The sequence below is a fragment of the Xenopus laevis genome, chromosome 1L (assembly GCF_017654675.1).
Source record: "Xenopus laevis strain J_2021 chromosome 1L, Xenopus_laevis_v10.1, whole genome shotgun sequence".
NCBI classification, from domain to species: Eukaryota; Metazoa; Chordata; class Amphibia; order Anura; family Pipidae; genus Xenopus; species Xenopus laevis.
In genome coordinates this window covers 224,766,041-224,789,006 of record NC_054371.1, presented here as the reverse complement: position 1 = coordinate 224,789,006, position 22,966 = coordinate 224,766,041, and the positions used below count along the sequence as shown (strand labels likewise).

General features: G+C 42.4%; 2 protein-coding genes across 3 annotated transcripts in view; both read right to left on the bottom strand.

Moving 5' to 3' along the window:
- Nucleotides 1-10,309, bottom strand: part of pstpip2.L (proline-serine-threonine phosphatase interacting protein 2 L homeolog) — a 41,453-nt gene extending 31,144 nt beyond the window's left edge. Inside the window, exon 1 of one of the 2 annotated variants that reach the window (XR_005965028.1) lies at nucleotides 8,569-10,309. Coding sequence is in view for 1 of the 2 variants with exons in the window: in NM_001092114.1 (NP_001085583.1) it covers nucleotides 8,569-8,601 (33 nt within the window). In the remaining variant the exon portion in view is untranslated. 2 annotated transcript variants of the gene reach the window in all.
- Nucleotides 10,310-13,380: 3,071 nt separating this feature from the next.
- Nucleotides 13,381-22,486, bottom strand: atp5f1a.L (ATP synthase F1 subunit alpha L homeolog). Its single transcript, NM_001087777.1, is given in 12 exon segments — nucleotides 13,381-13,604; nucleotides 14,672-14,822; nucleotides 14,917-15,061; nucleotides 16,244-16,351; nucleotides 16,442-16,666; nucleotides 17,500-17,651; nucleotides 17,873-18,021; nucleotides 18,897-19,063; nucleotides 19,137-19,310; nucleotides 19,631-19,800; nucleotides 20,603-20,681; nucleotides 22,382-22,486. Coding segments are annotated over 12 exon segments (1,662 nt in total). The 5' UTR covers nucleotides 22,442-22,486; the 3' UTR covers nucleotides 13,381-13,522.
- Nucleotides 22,487-22,966: the final 480 nt, after the last annotated feature.

Genomic DNA, 22,966 nt, shown 5'->3' with positions numbered 1-22,966 from the left:
CCTATCCTGGTCTAGATTTATGGCAAAATTAATCTCTGATGTTGTCAGCTCTTCATTTAGTGAGATTAGAATCTCTATGGGGAGTGACATGGTTCTTGTGGCTCTGCCTGACAGTGAGACAATGGTTACACAGATAATAATGAAAATAAAATAAATATATATTCTAAGTCCTTGATCCATAGATCCATAGACTTTGCTCTTACTGAGGAGGAAGTAAAACTATAAAGAAAGAGAATTGTTATCACAAGTCGTGTGTGTACGAGTTTAACGAGTAAAAGATAAAGATATTCCAGTAATATTCCTAATCTCAGCCGGCGACTGCGTGGGAAGCCTCTCACCAACATGAAGAGATTGACTTAAATAAACTCATTATTTCATTCTCAACAGCAACTCAATAACCCAAAGTCTGGACCTCTGTCCTGTGACAGCCAATGGCAAAGCTCTTCCTTCCAGTAATTTTGGCAAAATGTTGTGGTTATGGGTGAGACAGTGTTTACTTCCCCTTTAAAAAGAGAGGGGTGGTTTCGTAATAAAGTCTGGGGACTGGATCTAAAGGATTCGCTGTAGGACACAGGCTTTATCTGCCATAAATGGACTGGGGAACTCTCTTTAGTGCTGCTGGGCCTAGAGCAATTCAAAGTTGTATAGTCTCTTATTTATATGGTGTAGTAGAACTAAAGCTTTGTCTTCATATCCTTGTTATTTCTCAGTCACACTCCCTTCCCAGAGACTATTATCCACTGTTACTATAGACACCATCTCTCCCTACTATACCTGCTATCCCACAGTCACACTCCCTTCCCAGAGACTATTATCCACTGTTACTATAGACACCATCTCTCCCTACTATACCTGCTATCCCACAGTCACACTCCCTTCCCAGAGACTATTATCCACTGTTACTATAGGCACCATCTCTCCCTACTATACCTGCTATCCCACAGTCACACTCCCTTCCCAGAGACTATTATCCACTGTTACTATAGGCACCATCTCTCCCTACTATACCTGCTATCCCACAGTCACACTCCCTTCCCAGAGACTATTATCCCACTGCTACTATAGACACCATCTCTCCCTACTATACCTGCTATCCCACAGTCACACTCCCTTCCCAGAGACTATTATCCACTGTTACTATAGACACCATCTCTCCCTACTATACCTGCTATCCCACAGTCACACTCCCTTCCCAGAGACTATTATCCCACTGTTACTATAGACACCATCTCTCCCTACTATACCTGCTATCCCACAGTCACACTCCCTTCCAGAGACTATTATCCACTGTTACTATAGGTACCATCTCTCCCTACTATACCTGCTATCCCACAGTCACACTCCCTTCCCAGAGACTATTATCCACTGTTACTATAGGACACCCATCTCTCCCTACTATACCTGCTATCCCACAGTCACACTCCCTTCCCAGAGACTATTATCCACTGTTACTATAGACACCATCTCTCCCTACTATACCTGCTATCCCACAGTCACACTCCCTTCCCAGAGACTATTATCCACTGTTACTATAGGCACCATCTCTCCCTACTATACCTGCTATCCCACAGTCACACTCCCTTCCCAGAGACTATTATCCACTGTTACTATAGACACCATCTCTCCCTACTATACCTGCTATCCCACAGTCACACTCCCTTCCCAGAGACTATTATCCACTGTTACTATAGACACCATCTCTCCCTACTATACCTGCTATCCCACAGTCACACTCCCTTCCCAGAGACTATTATCCCACTGCTACTATAGACACCATCTCTCCCTACTATACCTGCTATCCCACAGTCACACTCCCTTCCCAGAGACTATTATCCCACTGCTACTATAGACACCATCTCTCCCTACTATACCTGCTATCCCACAGTCACACTCCCTTCCCAGAGACTATTATCCACTGTTACTATAGACACCATCTCTCCCTACTATACCTGCTATCCCACAGTCACACTCCCTTCCCAGAGACTATTATCCACTGGTTACTATAGACACCATCTCTCCCTACTATACCTGCTATCCCACAGTCACACTCCCTTCCCCAGAGACTATAATCCACTGTTACTATAGGCACCATCTCTCCCTACTATACCTGCTATCCCACAGTCACACTCCCTTCCCAGAGACTATTATCCCACTGTTACTATAGGCACCATCTCTCCCTACTATACCCTGCTATCCCACAGTCACACTCCCTTCCCAGAGACTATTATCCACTGTTACTATAGACACCATCTCTCCCTACTATACCTGCTATCCCACAGTCACACTCCCTTCCCAGAGGACTATTATCCCACTGTTACTATAGGCACCATCTCTCCCTACTATACCTGCTATCCCACAGTCACACTCCCTTCCAGAGACTATTATCCACTGTTACTATAGACACCATCTCTCCCTACTATACCTGCTATCCCACAGTCCACACTCCCTTCCCAGAGACTATATCCCACTGTTACTATAGGCGCCATCTCTCCCTACTATACCTGCTATCCCACAGTCACACTCCCTCTCATAGAGACTATTATCCACTGTTACTATAGACACCATCTCTCCCACTACTATACCCTGCTATCCCACAGTCACACTCCCTTCCAGACTATTATCCACTATATATACCTGCTATCCACAGTCACACTCCCTTCCAGAGACTATTATCCACTGTTACTATAGGCGCCATCTCTCCCTACTATACCTGCTATCCCACAGTCACACTCCCTTCCCAGAGACTATTATCCACTGTTACTATAGACACCATCTCTCCCTACTATACCTGCTATCCCACAGTCACACTCCCTTCCCAGAGACTATTATCCACAGTTACAATAGACACCATCTCTCCCTACTATACCTGCTATCCCACAGTCACACTCCCTTCCCAGAGACTATTATCCACTGTTACTATAGGCACCATCTCTCCCTACTATACCTGTTATCCCACAGTCACACTCCCTTCTCACAGAATATTATCCACTGTTACTATAGACACCATCTCTCCCTACTATACCTGCTATCCCACAGTCACACTCCCTTCCCAGAGACTATTATCCACAGTTACAATAGACACCATCTCTCCCTACTATACCTGCTATCCCACAGTCACACTCCCTTCCCAGAGACTATTATCCACTGTTACTATAGGCACCATCTCTCCCTACTATACCTGTTATCCCACAGTCACACTCCCTTCCCAGAGACTATTATCCACTGTTACTATAGGCACCATCTCTCCCTACTATACCTGCTATCCCACAGTCACACTCCCTTCCCAGAGACTATTATCCCACTGTTACTATAGACACCATCTCTCCCTACTATACCTGCTATCCCACAGTCACACTCCCTTCCCAGAGACTATTATCCACTGTTACTATAGACACCATCTCTCCCCACTATACCTGCTATCCCACAATCATATAGTATTATACAGTAACATATAGTTATCAAATATATCACATATTTGTGTGAAATTTTTCCATGAAAAACATTAATTTTAGTCTGACTCAGCAGGGGTTAAAGGAACAGTAACACCAAAAAATGAAAGGGTTCGAAAGTAATTAAAACATAATGTATTGATCCATGTACTGGTAAAACTTGTGTGTTTTCTTCAGAAAGACTATTATAGTTTATATAAACAAGCTGCTGTGTAGCCATGGGGGCAGCCATTCAAGGCTCAGGTACATACATAGCAGATAACAAATGCACTTTGTAGAATCCAATTGTATTCTATTACAGAGCTTATCGGTTATCTGGCAAGTAACCTGTGCCTTTTCTCCTTTTTAAGATTCAATGGCTGCCCCCATGGCTACACAGCAGCTTGTTTATATAAACTATAGTAGTACTTATCTATTATCTACTGTGTATCCTGCGCTTGAATGGCTGCCCCCATGGCTACACAGCAGCTTGTTTATATAAACTATAGTAGTACTTATCTGTTATCTACTGTGTATCCTGTGCTTGAATGGCTGCCCCCATGGCTACACAGTAGCTTGTTTATATAAACTATAGTAGTACTTATCTGTTATCTACTGTGTATCCTGTGCTTGAATGGCTGCCCCCCATGGCTACACAGCAGCTTGTTTATATAAACTATAGTAGTACTTATCTGTTATCTACTGTGTATTCTGTGCTTGAATGGCTGCCCCATGGCTACACAGCAGACTTGTTTATATAAACTATAGTAGTACTTATCTGTTATCTACTGTGTACCCTGCTGCTTGAATGGCTGCCCCCATGGCTACACAGCAGCTTGTTTATATAACTATAGTAGTACTTATCTGTTATCTACTGTGTATCCTGTGCTTGAATGGCTGCCCCCATGGCTACACAGCAGCTTGTTTATATAACTATAGTAGTACTTATCTGTTATCTACTGTGTACCCTGTGCTTGAATGGCTGCCCCATGGCTACACAGCAGCTTGTTTATTAAACTATAGTAGTACTTATCTGTTATCTACTGTGTATCCTGTGCTTGAATGGCTGCCCCCCATGGCTACACAGCAGCTTGTTTATATAAACTATAGTAGTACTTATCTGTTATCTACTGTGTATCCTGTGCTTGAATGGCTGCCCCCATGGCTACACAGCAGCTTGTTTATATAAACTATAGTAGTACTTATCTGTTATCTACTGTGTATCCTGTGCTTGAATGGCTGCCCCCATGGCTACACAGCAGCTTGTTTATATAAACTATAGTAGTACTTATCTGTTATCTACTGTGTATCCTGTGCTTGAATGGCTGCCCCCATGGCTACACAGCAGCTTGTTTATATAAACTATAGTAGTACTTATCTGTTATCTACTGTGTATTCTGTGCTTGAATGGCTGCCCCCATGGCTACACAGCAGCTTGTTTATATAAACTATAGTAGTACTTATCTGTTATCTACTGTGTACCCTGTGCTTGAATGGCTGCCCCCATGGCTACACAGCAGCTTGTTTATATAAACTATAGTAGTACTTATCTGTTATCTACTGTGTATCCTGTGCTTGAATGGCTGCCCCCATGGCTACACAGCAGCTTGTTTCTATAAACTATAGTAGTACTTATCTGTTATCTACTGTGTATCCTGTGCTTGAATGGCTGCCCCCATGGCTACACAGCAGCTTGTTTATATAAACTATAGTAGTACTTATCTGTTATCTACTGTGTATCCTGTGCTTGAATGGCTGCCCCCATGGCTACACAGCAGCTTGTTTATATAAACTATAGTAGTACTTATCTGTTATCTACTGTGTATCCTGTGCTTGAATGGCTGCCCCCCATGGCTACACAGCAGCTTGTTTATATAAACTATAGTAGTACTTATCTGTTATCTACTGTGTATTCTGTGCTTGAATGGCTGCCCCCATGGCTACACAGCAGCTTGTTTATATAAACTATAGTAGTACTTATCTGTTATCTACTGTGTACCCTGTGCTTGAATGGCTGCCCCCATGGCTACACAGCAGCTTGTTTATATAAACTATAGTAGTACTTATCTGTTATCTACTGTGTATCCTGTGCTTGAATGGCTGCCCCCATAGCTACACAGCAGCTTGTTTCTATAAACTATAGTAGTACTTATCTGTTATCTACTGTGTATCCTGTGCTTGAATGGCTGCCCCCATGGCTACACAGCAGCTTGTTTCTATAAACTATAGTAGTACTTATCTGTTATCTACTGTGTATCCTGTGCTTGAATGGCTGCCCCCATGGCTACACAGCAGCTTGTTTCTATAAACTATAGTAGAGTTTCTAAAGCAAACACAGAGCTTTTACACATGAAGGGCAACAGTACATTATATTTGAATTCTTTTATAATGCTTTAAAAACAGTCCATTCTATCAGACACACAGCTGGACTCTCTGCAGAGGAACATGAACACTGAGCTCAACTGGAAATAAACCAGGAACTTGCAACCACTGCAAATCTGGACTTTTTGCTGAGCTTTAATTACTGCAAGAACTGGGAGGGGGATCACAGATATAGAACAAGCCGACGAGCAACTCCCTGCACCTCTGGACAAAATAGTTTATTTGATAATACTTATTCAGTACAGCCATGGGATCCGTTATCCTGGAAACCTGTTATCCAGAAAGATCTGAATTACAGAATGCCTGTCTCCCATAGACTTAATTTTATCCAAATAATCCAAATTTTTAAAAATAATTTCCTTTTTCTGTGTAATAATAAAACAGTAGCTTGTACTTGATCCCAACTAAGTTATAATTAATCCTTATTGGAAGCAAAACCAGCCTATTGGGTTTATTTAATGTTTAAATGAATTTCTAGTAGACTTAAGGTATGATGATCCAAATTACTGAAAGATCCATTATCTGGAAAACCCCAGGTCCTGAGCATTCTGGATAATAGATCCATTCCTCTATTCACGTGCAGAGCTGCTTCCAAACCTCCCTATAATAAAAGCTGTATATCCTTTTGTTCTATACATAGCACGGTACATACAATGCAATACTTAGTACAGGTATGGGATCTATTGTATCCGTTATCCAGAAAGCTCTGAATTACGGAAAGGCTGTCTCCCATGGACTCCAATTTATCTAAATAATCCACATTTTTGAAAATGATTCCCTTTTTTCTGTGTATTAATAAAACAGTCGCTTGTACTTGATCCCAACTAAGATATAATTAATCCTTATTGGAGGCAGAACCAGCCTATTGGGTTTATTTAAAGCTGAATTGAGTTTTTAGTAGATTTATGGAAAGTTGATCTAAATTACCAGCTACAGAATTCCCTGCCAAGCGGCTCAGTAATCTGATTATTTGTTGGGCTTCAATAATTGGTTCTTATGCAGTAATCAGTTTAAAGAAATGTGTTAGTTATAGTTCCCGGCCTGTCTAATCCTCATTGGGATCCAGAATGAAAACTAAGAGTAAATATTCAAACAGGAACTGCCTTGTGCTGAGTCTTTAGGCTCAATCAGTATGGCAGCTCCCTCTCTTGTTACAAAATGTTCTTTTCATATAATAATCAGTTCTGTATAGAAATATCAGATATTCTCTAATGTTGTCTGATGCAGTAACACATAATTAGTTGTGGGTGATTATCCCTATTTCCTTGAGTAAAGCTCATGCAGGCGGTACCCCTCTCTATACTGGTTTTTGCATGGTATAAGTTTTGGGGTGCAGCAAAAAACCTAAAAAAATAGGTGGATGGGTTCAGTGTCAGTGTAGACTGTGGCTTCAGACTGTGGCTTTTCAGTTGATCTACACCAGGTTTCCCCAACCTTTTCTACCCGTGAGCCACATTAAATGTAAAAAGAGTTGGGGAGCAATACAAGCATGAAAAGTTCCTGGTATGGGCTGTGATTGGCTATTTGATATCCCTATATGGATCGGTAGTCTACAGGAGGCTCTGTTTAACCATAAACCTATTTTTTATGCAACTAAAATGTTCCTCCAACCAAGGAATTGAAAAATAAGCACCTACTTTGAGGTCACTGGAAGCAACATTAAAGGGGTTGGTGAGCTACATGTTGCTCGTGAGCCACTGGTTGGGGATCACTGATCTATACTATACCTGTTATCCAACAGCCAAAGTCCTCTCCCAGAGACTACTATCCACTGTTACTATAGGCACCATCTCTCCCTACTATTCCTATCCCACAGTCACACTCCCTTCCCAGAGACTATTATCCACTGTTACTATAGACACCATCTCTCCCTACTATTCCTATCCCACAGTCACACTCCCTTCCCAGAGACTATTATCCACTGTTACTATAGGCACCATCTCTCCCTACTATACCTGCTATCCCACAGTCACACTCCCTTCCCAGAGACTATTATCCACTGTTACTATAGACACCATCTCTCCCTACTATTCCTATCCCACAGTCACACTCCCTTCCCAGAGACTATTATCCACTGTTACTATAGGCACCATCTCTCCCTACTATACCTGTTATCCCACAGTCACACTCCCTTCCCAGAGACTATTATCCACTGTTACTATAGGCACCACCTCTCCCTACTATACCTGCTATCCCACAGTCACACTCCCTTCCCAGAGACTATTATCCACTGTTACTATAGGCACCATCTCTCCCTACTATACCTGCTATCCCACAGTCACACTCCCTTCCCAGAGACTATTATCCACTGTTACTATAGGCACCATCTCTCCCTACTATACCTGCTATCCCACAGTCACACTCCCTTCCCAGAGACTATTATCCACTGTTACTATAGACACCATCTCTCCCTACTATACCTGCTATCCCACAGTCACACTCCCTTCCCAGAGACTATTATCCACTGTTACTATAGGCACCATCTCTCCCTACTATTCGTATCCCACAGTCACACTACTTTCTCAGAGGCAGTTACAGCAGTATTACAGACAAGTGCACAACACGGCAGAGGATATATAGGCAGATATATAACATATCTCTCCAGCTGTTGCTGAATTTCCCCTCCATGAATCCTCCTGCACACTTTAGAGTATGGAGGATTCTGGGAACTGTAGTCCAGTAGCAGCTGTAAGAAGCACCAGTTGCAGGTCCCTGGTACAAAGTGGAATTGCTTTGCTTACAAGTGGCAATGACTCACCCAGAAGTTCTCTTTGAAGTAAATCCCTCTCATGCTGGAACAGTTGAGCAGTGTGTAAGTGTGGAGTAGTCCTGGAGGCACTGAGCTGCTCTTGCTTGGAAACGACAATGGGGAAACTAAATTGCTGCAGACAGTAAAGACTGATGTTAGTTCCTTAAAAGTCTTCTCTCTTGTGCAACTCACTGTGACACTGATCAAGTCAGCGCAGAAAGTGCAAGTGGCTCCAGGGGGACCCCTACTGGCAAGTTAAAGAAAGACAATTTTTTCAGGGCTGGAATATCTCAGAGCCTACAACACAGGGGGCCACCATCAACAGCAATTCTTTTTAGTTAAAATATATTTCTGCCTAAAATACTGTACAATACAATGTCCAATGACTTAATTTGTTTCCGCCCTAGGGACTTGCCTGATCTGGGGCCAAATCCCCTTCTTCCCAATACTAAAGAAACTACCACTATCTACGAGTAACTAGACAATGTTCTGTCAGTTGCCAGAGATACTTCCACTCTTTTTACTCATCTCAACAGAACCAGAGCAGTTTTGGGAGTTCAGCTGCAAAGAGTCAAGTTTCTCCTTTGCAGATAATTATCGACGTAGGGGCTCCTTTCTCTTCTATAGAAGATACATCACATCTCTTTCAAAATCTCAGATTTTCTTTCAGAAAACTGTCTTTATGGCTTCTGATTTCCAATATAGATCTGGCCTGGTCTGGTGAGCCAAGTGGAGGATGAGACTGATCCAGTCTCCAGGTTGGTGCAAGGAATATCTGTCTTGGTGGCAAATAGCCAGCAGTCTTTGGATGGGACTTCCCCTGGTTGAGGCTGCACAGATACAACTTTTCTTTGAAGCCTCAGAAAAAGGTTGAGGAGCTCATCTCTTAAGCCTTTATGCTCAGGGAGCTTGGAATCTTTCTCAGATTCGGTCGAACATGAAGTCAGGGTTGCTCTTCTAGCATTCCATAATATTCTCTTAGGATTTGAGTCCAAACCAGGGTTGGACAATGCCTCAGTCATGTCTTATATCAAGAGCCAAGGAGGGCTCAGAGTTCAACCCTGTTCAGTGTGACAACCCCATAATGGGTTGGGCTCAATTACACGTAGTTAATATCACAGATCTCTACATAGCAGGACCCCAGCATTTGCAGGTAGACTTTCTGAGCAGACACTCTGTACCCAAGGGGGAGTGGGCCCTAAATCCCAAGGTTCCTCATCAGATTACATCAATCTGGGGTCACCCAGAGATAGATTTAATGACCACAGACATCAATGCCAAATTTCCAATGTTTTTTTCCCAGTATTCCTTCTCCATATGCAGCAAGAGTGGATACAGTCCGATTCTGGAAGGCTTCAACCTGATGGCAGGGAGGTTGTAAGGGGTTTGAAGCAGTAAGTTCCTACTTGGTAATGAACCCACTTATCAAAGCTAGAAAGAGAAGTACTTCGGCCTAGTACCATATTATTTGGACCTTCTTATCTCCCTGGGCATCGCAGAGTGCTCTAAATCCACTTTCTCCATCTGTGCCAGAAATTATGGGATTTCTCCAATGCAGGTGACTTAAAAGTCAAATGTCAGGCTTATTGATGATTTTAGAGAGGGGCTGGACAAAAGAACCCCTAATAGAAAGTTTTTTTCAAGGTGTTTATAGAATCAGTTTTTAGTTTTCCTCCGGTCTTCTTTTCACTCTTTCCAAAAAAAAAAAAAGGGGGTCACTGACCCCATCTAAAAAACAAATGCTCTGCTACTTTTTATTACTCATCTTTCTATTCATGCCTCTCCTTTAATATTCCAGTCCCTCATTCAGATCAGTGCATGGTTGCTAGGGGAATTTGGACCCTAACCAACCCCAAAGATGGCTGAAATTGCAAACCGGAGAGCTGCTGAATAAAAAGCGAAATAACTCAAAAACCACAAATAATAAAAAATGAAAATCAATTGCAAATTGTCTCAGAATATCACTCTCTACATCATACTAAACCCAAAGGTGAACGACCCCTTTAACACTTCTCTCAATCGGAACCTTATTGAACCCCTTGGAGAGCTTACAGGGAACAGACCACCACCTGAGGGAGCTACAACTTCAGCTGCCTGGGCAGCAGCTATAGAGACCATAGGACACTAGATGTGACTTCTTCTCAAGCCCAATGTGGTCAGTCAGTTATTTGTTCTATGTCCTTTAAAAGGGAATTTACACCTTTAAGTTAACTTTTAGTACGTTATAGAACTCATTCTAAGCAACTTTTAGAATTATTCCATTACTTATTGAAAGGGAGGCCAGTTAGTAGAAGGTTACAGTAATCTAGGTGGGATAGGATGAGAGTATGCATAAACATCAGAATACGCATTTTAGCAATACTGCATAAAAAAAGTGACAGGGTTTGACAGTGGTGTTAATATGGTCAGAGAAAAGAGAGGAGTCAAAGATTACCCCAGACACCGCAAGGTTGGGCAGCACTGTCTAGGGGTAGTCTTTGACTCCTCTGGGCCCACCAGCCCTGGCTGCAACACATCTTTAACATCCCCAGGAGAGGGAGGTTGGGGAAGGAACAACAAGGAGCGGGTCTGGGCCGGCAGGGTCGACTGGGGGAGTAGGACCAGGCTTAGGTGGAAAGTTGGTGAGTTGAGATTTTGTTAGGTTGAGTTTGAGGTGGCACTGGTTCATCCAGTTGGAGATTGGGAGGGGAAAGTTAGAGATTTGAGACTTGGATTGAGCTGTTAATGAAGGGGTTGGGTACATCTGCTTACAGATAATAATTAAAGCCAAATGAGCGGATGAGATCTCCCAAGGATAGAGTGTACATGGAGAACAACGGGTCAAGTACAGAGCCTTGCGGCACCCCTACATTAGGTAGAACTGGAGATGAGGTTCTATTAGCATAGGAGACAGTAAGAAGAGAGCCAAGATGCAGCCTGGTTATGTATACCAAGCGAATACATAATTTGCATGAGGAGAGACTGGTCAACCGTATCAAATGCAAATGATTGGTCAAGGAGCATAAGGATAGAGAAGTGGCCTTTGTCTTTGGCATGTAGGGACCCATAGCGTTCAGTTCCCATATGATCTGAAAATCCCACATGGTTGACCAGCTAAGTGTTCAACCTAAACTGGATATGGAAGGGGGAGTGAGTCCTTCGTCCCAAGTGCAGTGTGTCCTGGCAGATTCCAGATTTGGCCAGAAGGTGCTGCTGTTGCATCATCTCTTTAAAAAAGCTGAGCTGCAATGTGCTCAGGCTCAATTCTTCCCTTTTTTACTTCAGGATGGTTTCAGCTGGGGCTCTTGCAGCCAGAGGCCCAAGGCAAATGGAGAAAGCCACATAGGTAGGGAGGCCCTTGGTGGACTTGGAGATACCGAGACCTCAATTATCATTTGGCAGCTTAGCTGGAGTGAGATGTCTGGAGCTCCAAGGCAACAAAGAAAGTAAATAAGCTGCCCAATGATTCCTGTTAAAGAGGCTTGGGATGTGCTCACACTCCAGATGAGTGTTGGAGCTGGCCTGAAAACTTCTGTGAGTTACTGTGGATGCGAGTCTTTACCCGAGGAAAGGTATTGGAATGGCTCCATCAAGTGTCCCCTGTGTAAGGACAGGTGTTGATCGTGTGCCTGCTATGTGGGAGCTACTGCCTCTGTCCAAAGGAGAGTTATAGGGGGCAGGTAGTGCTACCTAGGGTATAAAGCTCATGAGACTGGGACTGTGTTTGTCCAGCAAGAGTGGGACTGTGCCCTGGCTAGAGACTGTGCCAGGAGTTGGAAGACCAAATGGGTACCCCAGGGCTCCCTCAAGGGATTTGATCCCAAAACGCGTTAGGTTTATTTCCCAGCAACCAGCTTTATTCTGGTTGGTTCTGTGACCATATAAAGGCACAAGGCTGCAGACTGAGTTATACAGGGAACTCTACTCGTGTATTATAAGGGATAATGTACCCCCTACTGTAAATGATAAGGATATTCGAAGTCACTGAGGGGTTGTTCTGTGACCATATAAAGACACAAGGCTGCAGGCTGAGTTATACAGGGAAGTCAGAGTATCACCAACCCTGTAGGTTTAAGCTGAAAACAGGAAGTCTGATACAGAAGCCCATGTGTACACAATAGAAGGAAAGAAATGCTGCAAGATACTCATGCAACTCTGGTTGCCGATGACTAAGTGCTGGGTAAGTATCAAACGCATTAGGCTTTATGGGGAACAAATACATTTTAACTTGATATACTAAATGTAAATTTTTACTTTTTTGCAGTTGCATGAAAATTAGACATGCGTCGAATCCAGCCTTTCATGCTTCTGCCCAGCCGAACCTTGATCCTAATTTGCATATGCAAATTAGGGATGGGGAAAGGAAATCACGTGACTGTCACAAAACAAGGAAGTAAAAAATATCCTGCCTTTTCAGCAGGATTCGGCTGAATCCTTCTGCCCGGCCGAACCCGAATTTGCATATGCAAATTAGGGGTGGGGAGGGAAATCGCATGACTTTTCTTCACAAAACAAAGTAGTAAAACATTTTTCCCCCTTGCTACCCCTAATTTGCACATGCACAAAGGATTCGGGGGTTCGGCCGAATCCGAAATAGTGGATTTGGTGCATCCCTAATCAGTATCTTTTCCCCCTGCTGTTCTACTAATGTGCCTAATTGGATCCTAATAACCCATTACAGATGATGGATACCCTAATTTCTAAACAAAAAGAGGCGGTCTCTGTGCGCACTACATTTACATTATTCAAGTGTTGGTCACATTGAAGTGGATTACAAAAAGAGTTCCTAAACTAGATTTCTTCATAATGCCAAACCCTCATAAGCAAAACGAAAACTTCAGATTTAAATTTTCATGAAAGTTTACTCTCCATTAGAGATATTTCTGTACATTAAAAGCACAAGTGCTTCAATAAGTTTAGCAAGAATGAAAACCAGGAACAATTGGGAACAGTGACATCACAAACTGGTGGCAGAACCCGGAATTTATGCTTCGAATGTGGACAGGAAGTTTAGGACGATTTCTTTGAGCTTGGCATCGGCCTGTTCGGAGATCTTTCCATCAGCCCTAGAATAAAAATCAAGTTACACATTAATGACGGCGTCGAAGGATTTAGATTTAAATGAATCTTTAGGAGGAATTTAGTCCTTAAAGGATTGGTTCACCTTGAAGATTGTTATAGAATGTCTAATTATAAGCAACTTTATTTCATTATTTTCTATAGTCAGTCATTGTTAATTTTCCTGTCTCTTTCCAGCTTTCTAATAGGGGTCACTGACCTCATCTAAAAACCAATGCATTGCAAGGCTACAAATCTATGGTTACTTTATATTTTTCATGTTTCTATTCAGGCCTCTCCCATTCATATTCCAGTTTCTTATGCAAATCAGTGCATGGTTGCTAGGGTAATCTGGACCATAGCAACCAAATTGGCAATATTGCAAACTATAGAGCTGCTGAAATAAAAAAAAAGAAAAAAAAATCACAAACAAAAACCCATTGCAAATTCTCAAAATATCAATATGTACATGATACTAAGGGGCAGAGTTTAGTCTAATTCGATGAGTTTTCGTGTCAAATTTGTGCGAGATATTAATTTTTTATTATTAAATAAGTCCCCAAATTGAGTACATTCGTATTTATTACCGTTAAAAAAAACCCACACATTTGAAATTCAACCTTTGATAAATGTGCCTCTAAAAGTTAATTGGAAGGTGAGCTTCTGTTAGGTTCTTTCCCGGCCAGTTTAAAAACTAGGGATGCCTTTTTCAGCAGGATTCAGCCGAATCCTTTGTGAAAGATTCGGCCAAATACCGAACCAGAATCTTAATTTGTATATGCAAATTAGGGGCGGGATGGAAACGAGTGACTGTCACAAAACAAGTAAAAAAATGTATTCCCCTTCTCACCCCTAATTTGCATATATAAATTAGGATTCTTATTGGGTATTTGGCCTATTCTTTCACAAAGGATAGTGGATTCGTTGCATCTCTAGTTTAAACTGTTGGTTGTTTTTAAATTAAACAAGTCAATCCACTTGCTTCTGGCTTGTACTGGTTTTTGAGAGCTTTACTCACCAGTCAGAAGTTGCTGAGCAGAAAGAACTAACTGGCTGGACAAAGTTAGTCACTTACCTGATTGTAGCAAGAAGCTCCTGGTGTTGGCTCTTAACGTGAGCAAGGAAAGCGCTCTCAAACTTTGTGATTTTGCTGGGCTCCATCTTGTCAAGATGTCCCCTGACACCGGCATAGATTACGGTTACCTGTTCTTCGATGGCCATGGGAACTGCAGTGAACGGCAATACAGTTGAAAGAAGTTATTAGAAGCATCAACGTAGAGATGAAGCAGCAGAGGTTCAGATATTTGCTCAAGTTCTTACCGTATTGTCCTTGCTTCAGCAACTCAGTCAGACGCACACCGCGGTTCAGGAGTTGTTGTGTAGCAGCATCCAAATCTGAGCCGAACTGGGCAAAAGCAGCAACTTCACGGTACTGAGCCAACTCCAGCTTCATTGTACCGGCCACCTATAAACACAAGTTCATGTCTGAATCAGCAGCCGACACTGAACGAAATAAGAGCCAATGATGTTTCTGCAGTCAGTTATCCAATACAGCAAAGTAGAAATAAATAATTTCCAAGGTTCAGTTAGGGCTGAATTAAACAGGAAAATAAGCAGGAGAGGTTAAAGTTTTTTTTCCCGGGGATTGTAAATGTAAAGTGTTAAATATACAGATACGGGGCCTGTTGGCAGAATGCTCAGGACCTGCGGATTTCCAGATAAGGAAAGAATCCTAATTTGGATATTCATTCCGTAAATCCACAAGAAAACGATTTAAGCATTAAAGGGGTGGTTCACCTTTCAGTGTATTATAGAACACAATGTTATAGAACAGCCAATTCTAATCAACTTTCCAATTGGTCTGTTATTTATTTTGTATAGTTTTTGAAACCGTTGCTTTCTTTTGGCTCTTTCCAGCTTTCAAATGGAGGTCGCTGACCCCATCTAAAACAAATGCTGTGTAAGCCTACAGATTTATTGTTATGGCTACTTTTTATTATTCGATCTTTCTGTTTAGGCCTCTCCTATTCATATTCCAGTTTCCCATTAAAGTCAGTGCATAGTTGCTAGGGTAACTTGGACCCTAGCAACCAGATGGCTGAAATTGCAAACTGGAGAGCTGCTGAATAAAAACTAATGTAAAAACCACAAATAAGAAAATAGTCTCAGAAAATCTCTCCAATAAGGATTAATTATATCTTAGTTGGGATCAATACAAGCTACTGTTTTATTATTACACAGAAAAGCCGCCATTTAAACATTTGGATAAAATGAAGTCTATGGAATAAGGCCTTCCCGTAATTCAGAGCTTTCTGGATACCGGGTTTTCAGACAACAGGTATAAACATACCTGTACTTTAAAAGCAGATTTGTATTCCTGCTCTACAAGCATCACTTGAGGAAGAGAGTTTGTTATAAATCCATTTTCATGGATCAAACCACAATTCTGCAAGTTCTCATTTTAGTCCGGAGCCAATGTTACATACAGGTAGAAAGTAGTGTGTGCTTAGCCTCCGTATTGAAGTTGTGACAGTAGAAGGCAAATCGGGAACTGAAAAGATCACTATTTACGAAGACACTGCAAACTTTGGATTCTCAGTAATTAAAGATTGGCTGCTAATTGTTACTTGGTAGTACTCTCATTTACCTGTTTCATAGCTCTGGTCTGAGCAGCTGATCCCACTCTGGACACAGACAGACCCACGTTGATAGCAGGCCGGATACCCTTGTAGAACAACTCTGTCTCCAAGAAAATCTACAAAGAGTAGCAAAGTCAGTCAGTAGGGTTCTCTCATTTTCAGATACTTCTGTGGGTAGTCTCTCTAAACTCTCTAAATGACATTACCTGTCCGTCAGTGATGGAGATGACATTGGTTGGGATGTAAGCGGACACATCACCGGCCTGGGTTTCAATGACAGGGAGAGCAGTCAGGGAGCCGCCTCCAAAGTGATCGTTCATTTTGGCTGCTCTTTCCAGAAGACGGGAGTGAAGGTAGAAGACGTCCCCAGGGTAGGCCTCACGACCAGGAGGACGACGCAGCAACAGAGACATCTGACGGTAGGCTACAGCCTAAAAAGGGAGGATTTTTACAGGTATGTTAAAATAGTAATGTTCTGATCAGTCGAATAATTGGGGAGAAGCAGAAGCTGTACACAGCAGGGGGGAGATAAAGGTTGTGGGCTCAGAAATATTAAAGGAATTGTTCTGTATAAAAATAAAAACTGGGTAAATAGACTGTGCAAAATAAAAAATGTTTGTAACATAGTTAGCCAAAAATGTAATGTATAAAGGCTGGAGTGAATGGATGAGGCCCATTTATTAAGGGTTGAATTTAGAGTTCACGCGAGTTTTTAAAAACTCCCATAAAACTCGAAATTCGACCAACCGAAATGTATTTGAACGTTGATAAATCTGCCCTGATGTGTAACATAACAGAACACTACTTCCTGCTTTTCAAATCGCTAACCCTGAGTCAGTCAGTGGGGTTCATTTATCAACACTGGGCAAATTTGCCCATGGGCAGTAACCCATGGCAACCAGATTGCTGCATTCATGGTTCTACTTGCAGCTGGCATTAAAAAGCTAATCACTGATTGGTTGCTATAGGTAACTGCCCATGGGCAAATTTGTCCAGTGTTGATATATGACCCCCAGTGACTATAAGGGGGGCCACATGGGACATAACTGTTCAGCGAGTTTGCAATTGACCCTCAGCATTCAGCTCAGATTCAAAAGCAAGTTATGATCCATGTGCCCCCCCCTTCAAGTCTCTGATTGGTTACTGCCTGGTAACCAATCAGTGGAAAGCAAGAAAGCTGAAAAGCAGTAGTGTTCTTGCTATTATGTTACACATCTAGTCAAACCAACTTATAAGGATGAGTGGACATTTCTAAAGTGCTCACCTGCTTGGACAAGTCATCATAGATGATCAAAGCGTGCTTTCCATTGTCTCTGAAATACTCTCCCATGGAACAGCCAGAGTATGGAGCAAGATATTGCAGGGGAGCAGCATCAGAGGCTGTAGCAGACACCACAATGGTGTACTTCATGGCATCTGTGAAAAAAATCTTAGGGTGAGTATCCTGCAGTGCAAACCTTACACAAACATGCAAGTGTGACTGAAACAGAACAGATGGGTGGGACTAGTATGGTTTGGGGGAAATTCTACATTTGTATTTAGGAGTATTTTGTAAGTTTTTTATATGTCCCATTTAATGGACAAATTGCAGACTTAAACAGCTATTTGTGTAATGAAGACATGTCAGTAATTTATACCGGCATCAGTCAGTCTCTTGACCAGCTGAGCCACAGTGGATCTCTTCTGCCCAATGGCCACATAGATACAGTACAGCTTCTTCTTCTCATCAGTTCCATCGTTGAATCTCTTCTGGTTGATAATGGTATCGATGGCAATGGAGGTTTTGCTGAGGAAGGCAGAAGGTACATATAAAGCAAAAACAATAGGTATAAATTCAATATCAAAGTCTGGCAGTCTCTTAAAGGAGGGGGAAAGACTAAAACTAAGTTAGCTTTATCAGAAAGGTCTATATAAATACACCAGTAAACCCTCAAAGTAATGTTGCTCTGAGTCCTCTGTCAAAAAAACACCCCATTTCTTTCCTTCTATTGTGTACTCATGGGCTTCTGTATCAGACTTCCTGTTTTCAGCTTAAACCTCCAGGGCTAGGGCTTGAGCATGCTCAGTTTGCTCCTCCCCTCCCTGCTGTAATCTGAGCCCAGAGCTATGAGTGAAAAGGGAGAGACTCAGGCAGGAAGTGATGTCAAACCAAGCTAATATGGCATCTGCTATCCTAAAGAAACAGCTTCTAGAGCCGTTACTTAGGTATGGTAAAGCATTCTGCAGAATAAAAAGTGTTATAGCTTGTACAATTGTGGCTAGTATATTGGCAATAAACTGCTTCTGTAGCCCCCCACCTTTAACGTTGAACCAACCCTTTGCATTAAATGGAGAAACTTTATTTTAATATGTATATTTAGAGCCCACATTAGAATATATATTTATATTGACCTTGCCGACTTCTTACACTCACTAAGGTGCTGCTTTGTATCAAAAGCCTTCCGATTAAAACCCTACAAGAATCCTCCTGTTGGCTTAGCCTAGCTATGAGCAATGCTGCATAGTAGGATTGGGGGCTAGGTCAGCCGAAGAGCGGAGATTACCTAGAATTTTATTTAACTGCATCACATAAGCTTAGCCAGTTACTTTGACACACACTTCCCATGCTCATAACTAAATTACACAAGACTCTAGAAATCGAAGATAAGAGTTTATTCTCACCCAGTCTGTCTGTCACCGATAATGAGCTCACGCTGACCACGGCCAATGGGCACCAGACTGTCAACAGCCTTAATACCAGTCTGCATGGGTTCCCTCACAGAGATACGGGGAATGATGCCTGGGGCCTTCAGACCAACTCTCCTGCGAGTTTTAGATCCAATAGGGCCCTGTAAATAAAGAGTGTTAATTTGGAATATCTCCTTACTGTACAACAGAGAAATGTAATCCATCTATAGTTACCTTGCCATCAATAGTGTTACCCAGAGCATCCACAACCCGACCCAGCAGCTCATCACCGACTGGCACATCCACAATAGCTCCTGTCCTCTTCACAATGTCACCTTCCTTAATAAGCTTGTCATTACCAAACACCACAACACCAACATTGTCAGGCTCCAAGTTCAAGGACATGCCCTGAAATAAATAAGTGATAAACCAGGTTCAAAAAGTTTGACATTTGCTTAGAAGAGGGGAAAAAAAAAAAAACCCTCACTAATGGGAGCTCAATCCCTACTGTAAGGAGCAGATTCATCAGGGGTCGAAAATTCAATTTTGAATTTGTTTTTTTTTATGGGCACGACAGTCAGGGGAATTGTTCAAATTAAATTCAGCTTTTTAATTTGACTGATGACACTTATATTAAGTTTTCATTTTCACAATTGTGCCCCTTTACCTGAACCACGAGTCAGACTAAAAAGGGATAATGAAAAAGTCAAGTGAAAAACATAAGTCACCTTCAGGCCAGAGGAAAATTCCACCATCTCTTCTGCCTGGACATTCCTGAGCCCATAGACACGGGCAATACCATCACCAATGGAAAGAACACGTCCAGTCTCCTCTAGGTCTGCAGTGGTGTCGGCACCAAGGATTCGCTCTTCAAGGATAGACGACACTTCAGCAGTGCCTGAAAGGAACAACGCCATAAATATACAAGTTTTTATTGAATATAGATGAGAGAAAAAGAAAGAAAGAGCACAGAAGCAGAGCTGCATGGTACAGTTTGTATTACCATAAATCTTAAAGGGTGGTCCACCTTTAAGTTAACATTTAGTATTTTATATAATTACTAATTCTAAGCAACTTTTCAATTGGCCTTCATTATTTATTTTTTATCTTTTTCAATTGTTTGCCTTTTTCTTCTGAACCTTTAGAACTTTCAAAAATGCTCTGTAAGGCTACAAATGTATTATTGCTCCTTTTTATCACTCAACTTTCTATTTAGGCCTCTCATTCAAATCAATGCATGGTTGCTAGGGGAGTTTGGTCCCTAGCAACAAGATAGATGAAATTACAAACTGCAGAGCTGCTGAATAAAAAGCTAAATAAGTCAAAAACCACTAATAAAAAATGAAAACCAATTGCAAATTGTCTCAGACGATCACTCTCTACATCATACTGACAGTTATTTTAAAGGTGAATAACCTCTTTAATAAGCACACAGGGCTTCAATTACTTTACAAATCCATTAATTTGTTCACAGATGAGCAACAACACTGCTCTGATCAACAAGAGATACAATGAGCAGGTGACCTGTTAGCACCTCAGGAGAATTTGTGTCTGTAGTCAGTCCAATCAGATATACACTCGTCTTAAGCACCTGTCAAAAGTCAGCACAAAGTTTGGACTTCACTCCATTGGCTGGAAATTTCTGAATGTATGTTTTGCGCCTTAAACACCCCTCCCAATATGAATAAAAAGACCTTTACCAGACTTCTGGAGCCACACGCCAGATGCATGAATGTTTCTGGTTGCAACAAAAGCAGCACCGAGGGCTTTCTTGGACACCTATAACAGAATGCAGAAAAGACAGATCAACATCATTAACGAGCTATTTTATAATGACACAGATGGGTCTCATGGGAGGCCAAATATTGCCTGTAGGCTTGTTAGAGAACAGAGGAGGTGCCAAGGAGCATAAATGTACATTAGAAGAGTGGCCAAGTTCACTAGTTGAAAATCTCAAGTATATACACAAATATTGTCGTTACAAGAAGGTCATTGTCAAACTGCACTTTAACACCTGGGATGCCCCATTATTATAATATTATAAGACTGAAATCCAAAATGCCGATATTCCTGCAGCAAAAACCAGATAGGAATTCAGACGTGCAGAGCAAGTTGTAGTGGGAAGGGATAGAGACGTTATTGTGTGTGGAATAGAAGCAGTCACTGGGGTTACACAGAGGGGAGAGTCAAGGTTACACATGAGAGGTCAGTGCTGCCGGATCCAGGATAACGGAGGCCTCAAACTGCAAAACATTCTACGTGAAGGGGAAGCTTTGGGCAGATATAAAGCCCAGCAGGAGGTAATACAGTAGAACCCCCTTTTACAGCCCCTGATTTTAAGTTTCCCTCATTTTACATGTTGTTTAGTGTTCCCACCTATATATTGTGCACAATACATTTCCCTGATTTTAGATTTTCCTGGATTTTACACCTTTAGTCTCTCAACCCCTGAAAAACGTAAAATTGGGGTTCTAATACACACACTAGAGCTCCTATAGCCCTGGCATAACATCTACAGCTGCCCAGGAGGTAGATCCTTTAGTTGGGGATCAAGAGACTGAACAGCTTGTCTAAATCACCCTCCTGTTTCATGATTTTCATTCAGATATGATATAAAGGTTACATAAATAGTGGTTTGTTAAATACAGCAATGTAAAATCTCCCATAAAACAATATAAATTGATATTTTCCATGGAACATAATACTTACAGTACTTTTATGGATGTAGATCATAATGGGACTATGTTATTAAAGTAGATCATTAGTAAAGTATGGGCCCTCCTGCTCTTCAGGTACAGATTAATTCCCATCATCCTCTCTGAGCCGTAACAGCTACTAACCCCATTAGAGCAGAAAAGGATTAACCCGTTAGGGCAGTCACTGGGTTGATGAGAGTTAAAGTGAAGAGGATCAGAGATGACTGGGCACATGATAAATAAAGTAACAGGAGTATGGATCTGAAGTAGGAAACACTAGGTGTCAGTTGCACTTCGGTTCTGACTCATGTACCAATTCTCTTGGTGTCAGAGGCAGCAGTGCAGTCAGACAGCTTTGCATAAAGACCAGTGACTGTACAATGGGTTGTTGATTATTATTACAATTGATTAGGCATTAGTTCCCCCCTCAGTCAGTGACATTTCCACACACAGAGAAAGGACAGGGTCACGTGTGAGAGGGAGAGAGAGACAATCCCGCGCGGGTAGAAGGGCACGACCAGGACGTTCTGTCCCAATGACACACTGCCCGGCGTGACCTTCACTCCGTCCCCCAACAACACACACGACACTACAGACAGAGGACACTGCTCCAGGCCGAGTCATCCCCACCAGGGCTCCCGTACAGCCGTCATCCCCACGTGACCTCAGCCCGGTGCCCCGCTGCAACACTGACAGGCCTCACTTCCAAGATGGCGGCCCAGGGGGTTGCAGAGCTAAAGAGAGAGAGACAGCCTGGATGACAGGCGGGAGTTGCGTACTCACCAGGCCTGACTGACGAGGCAAGGCGCGGGCCAGCGCGGCGGCTACACGGACTGACAACATGACTGCGGCTTGGGAGTCTGGTGACTGCTTGCGGGTGGATGTTACGTGTCCGCCTCTCCGCGCACACTGAGAAGATGGCGGCACCGGCAGCGGGTTTGTGTAGGGAAGGTCACTCCCGCCCCCTAATACACCACGCCTCCTGCCGTGCCACGCCCCCTTCAATCCCAGGCTCTGATTTTCAACAAACTTTATTGATTGATGACATTGGAAAATAATGGAGTGTCTTGCCCTTGTGTGTAAAGTCCACGTACTTCTCTCGCCACATAACTGTGTGACTCCCTAGTATCTGCCCCTCCACTCACATACACACCCTTGTGTGCTCCACTGCACCCTCAATATACTCCCTATACATTCAACTCTGTCCCTCCAGTTACCTGCCCTCCCCTCACATATATGTACCCCTGCCCTTGTGTGCTCCACTGGCCTCCTCAATATACTCCATATTTATATAGGTTTATCCCCCTTGTACCTGCCCCTTCACTTACATATGTACCCCTGCCCTTGTGTGCTGTGCTTCTCCCTCAA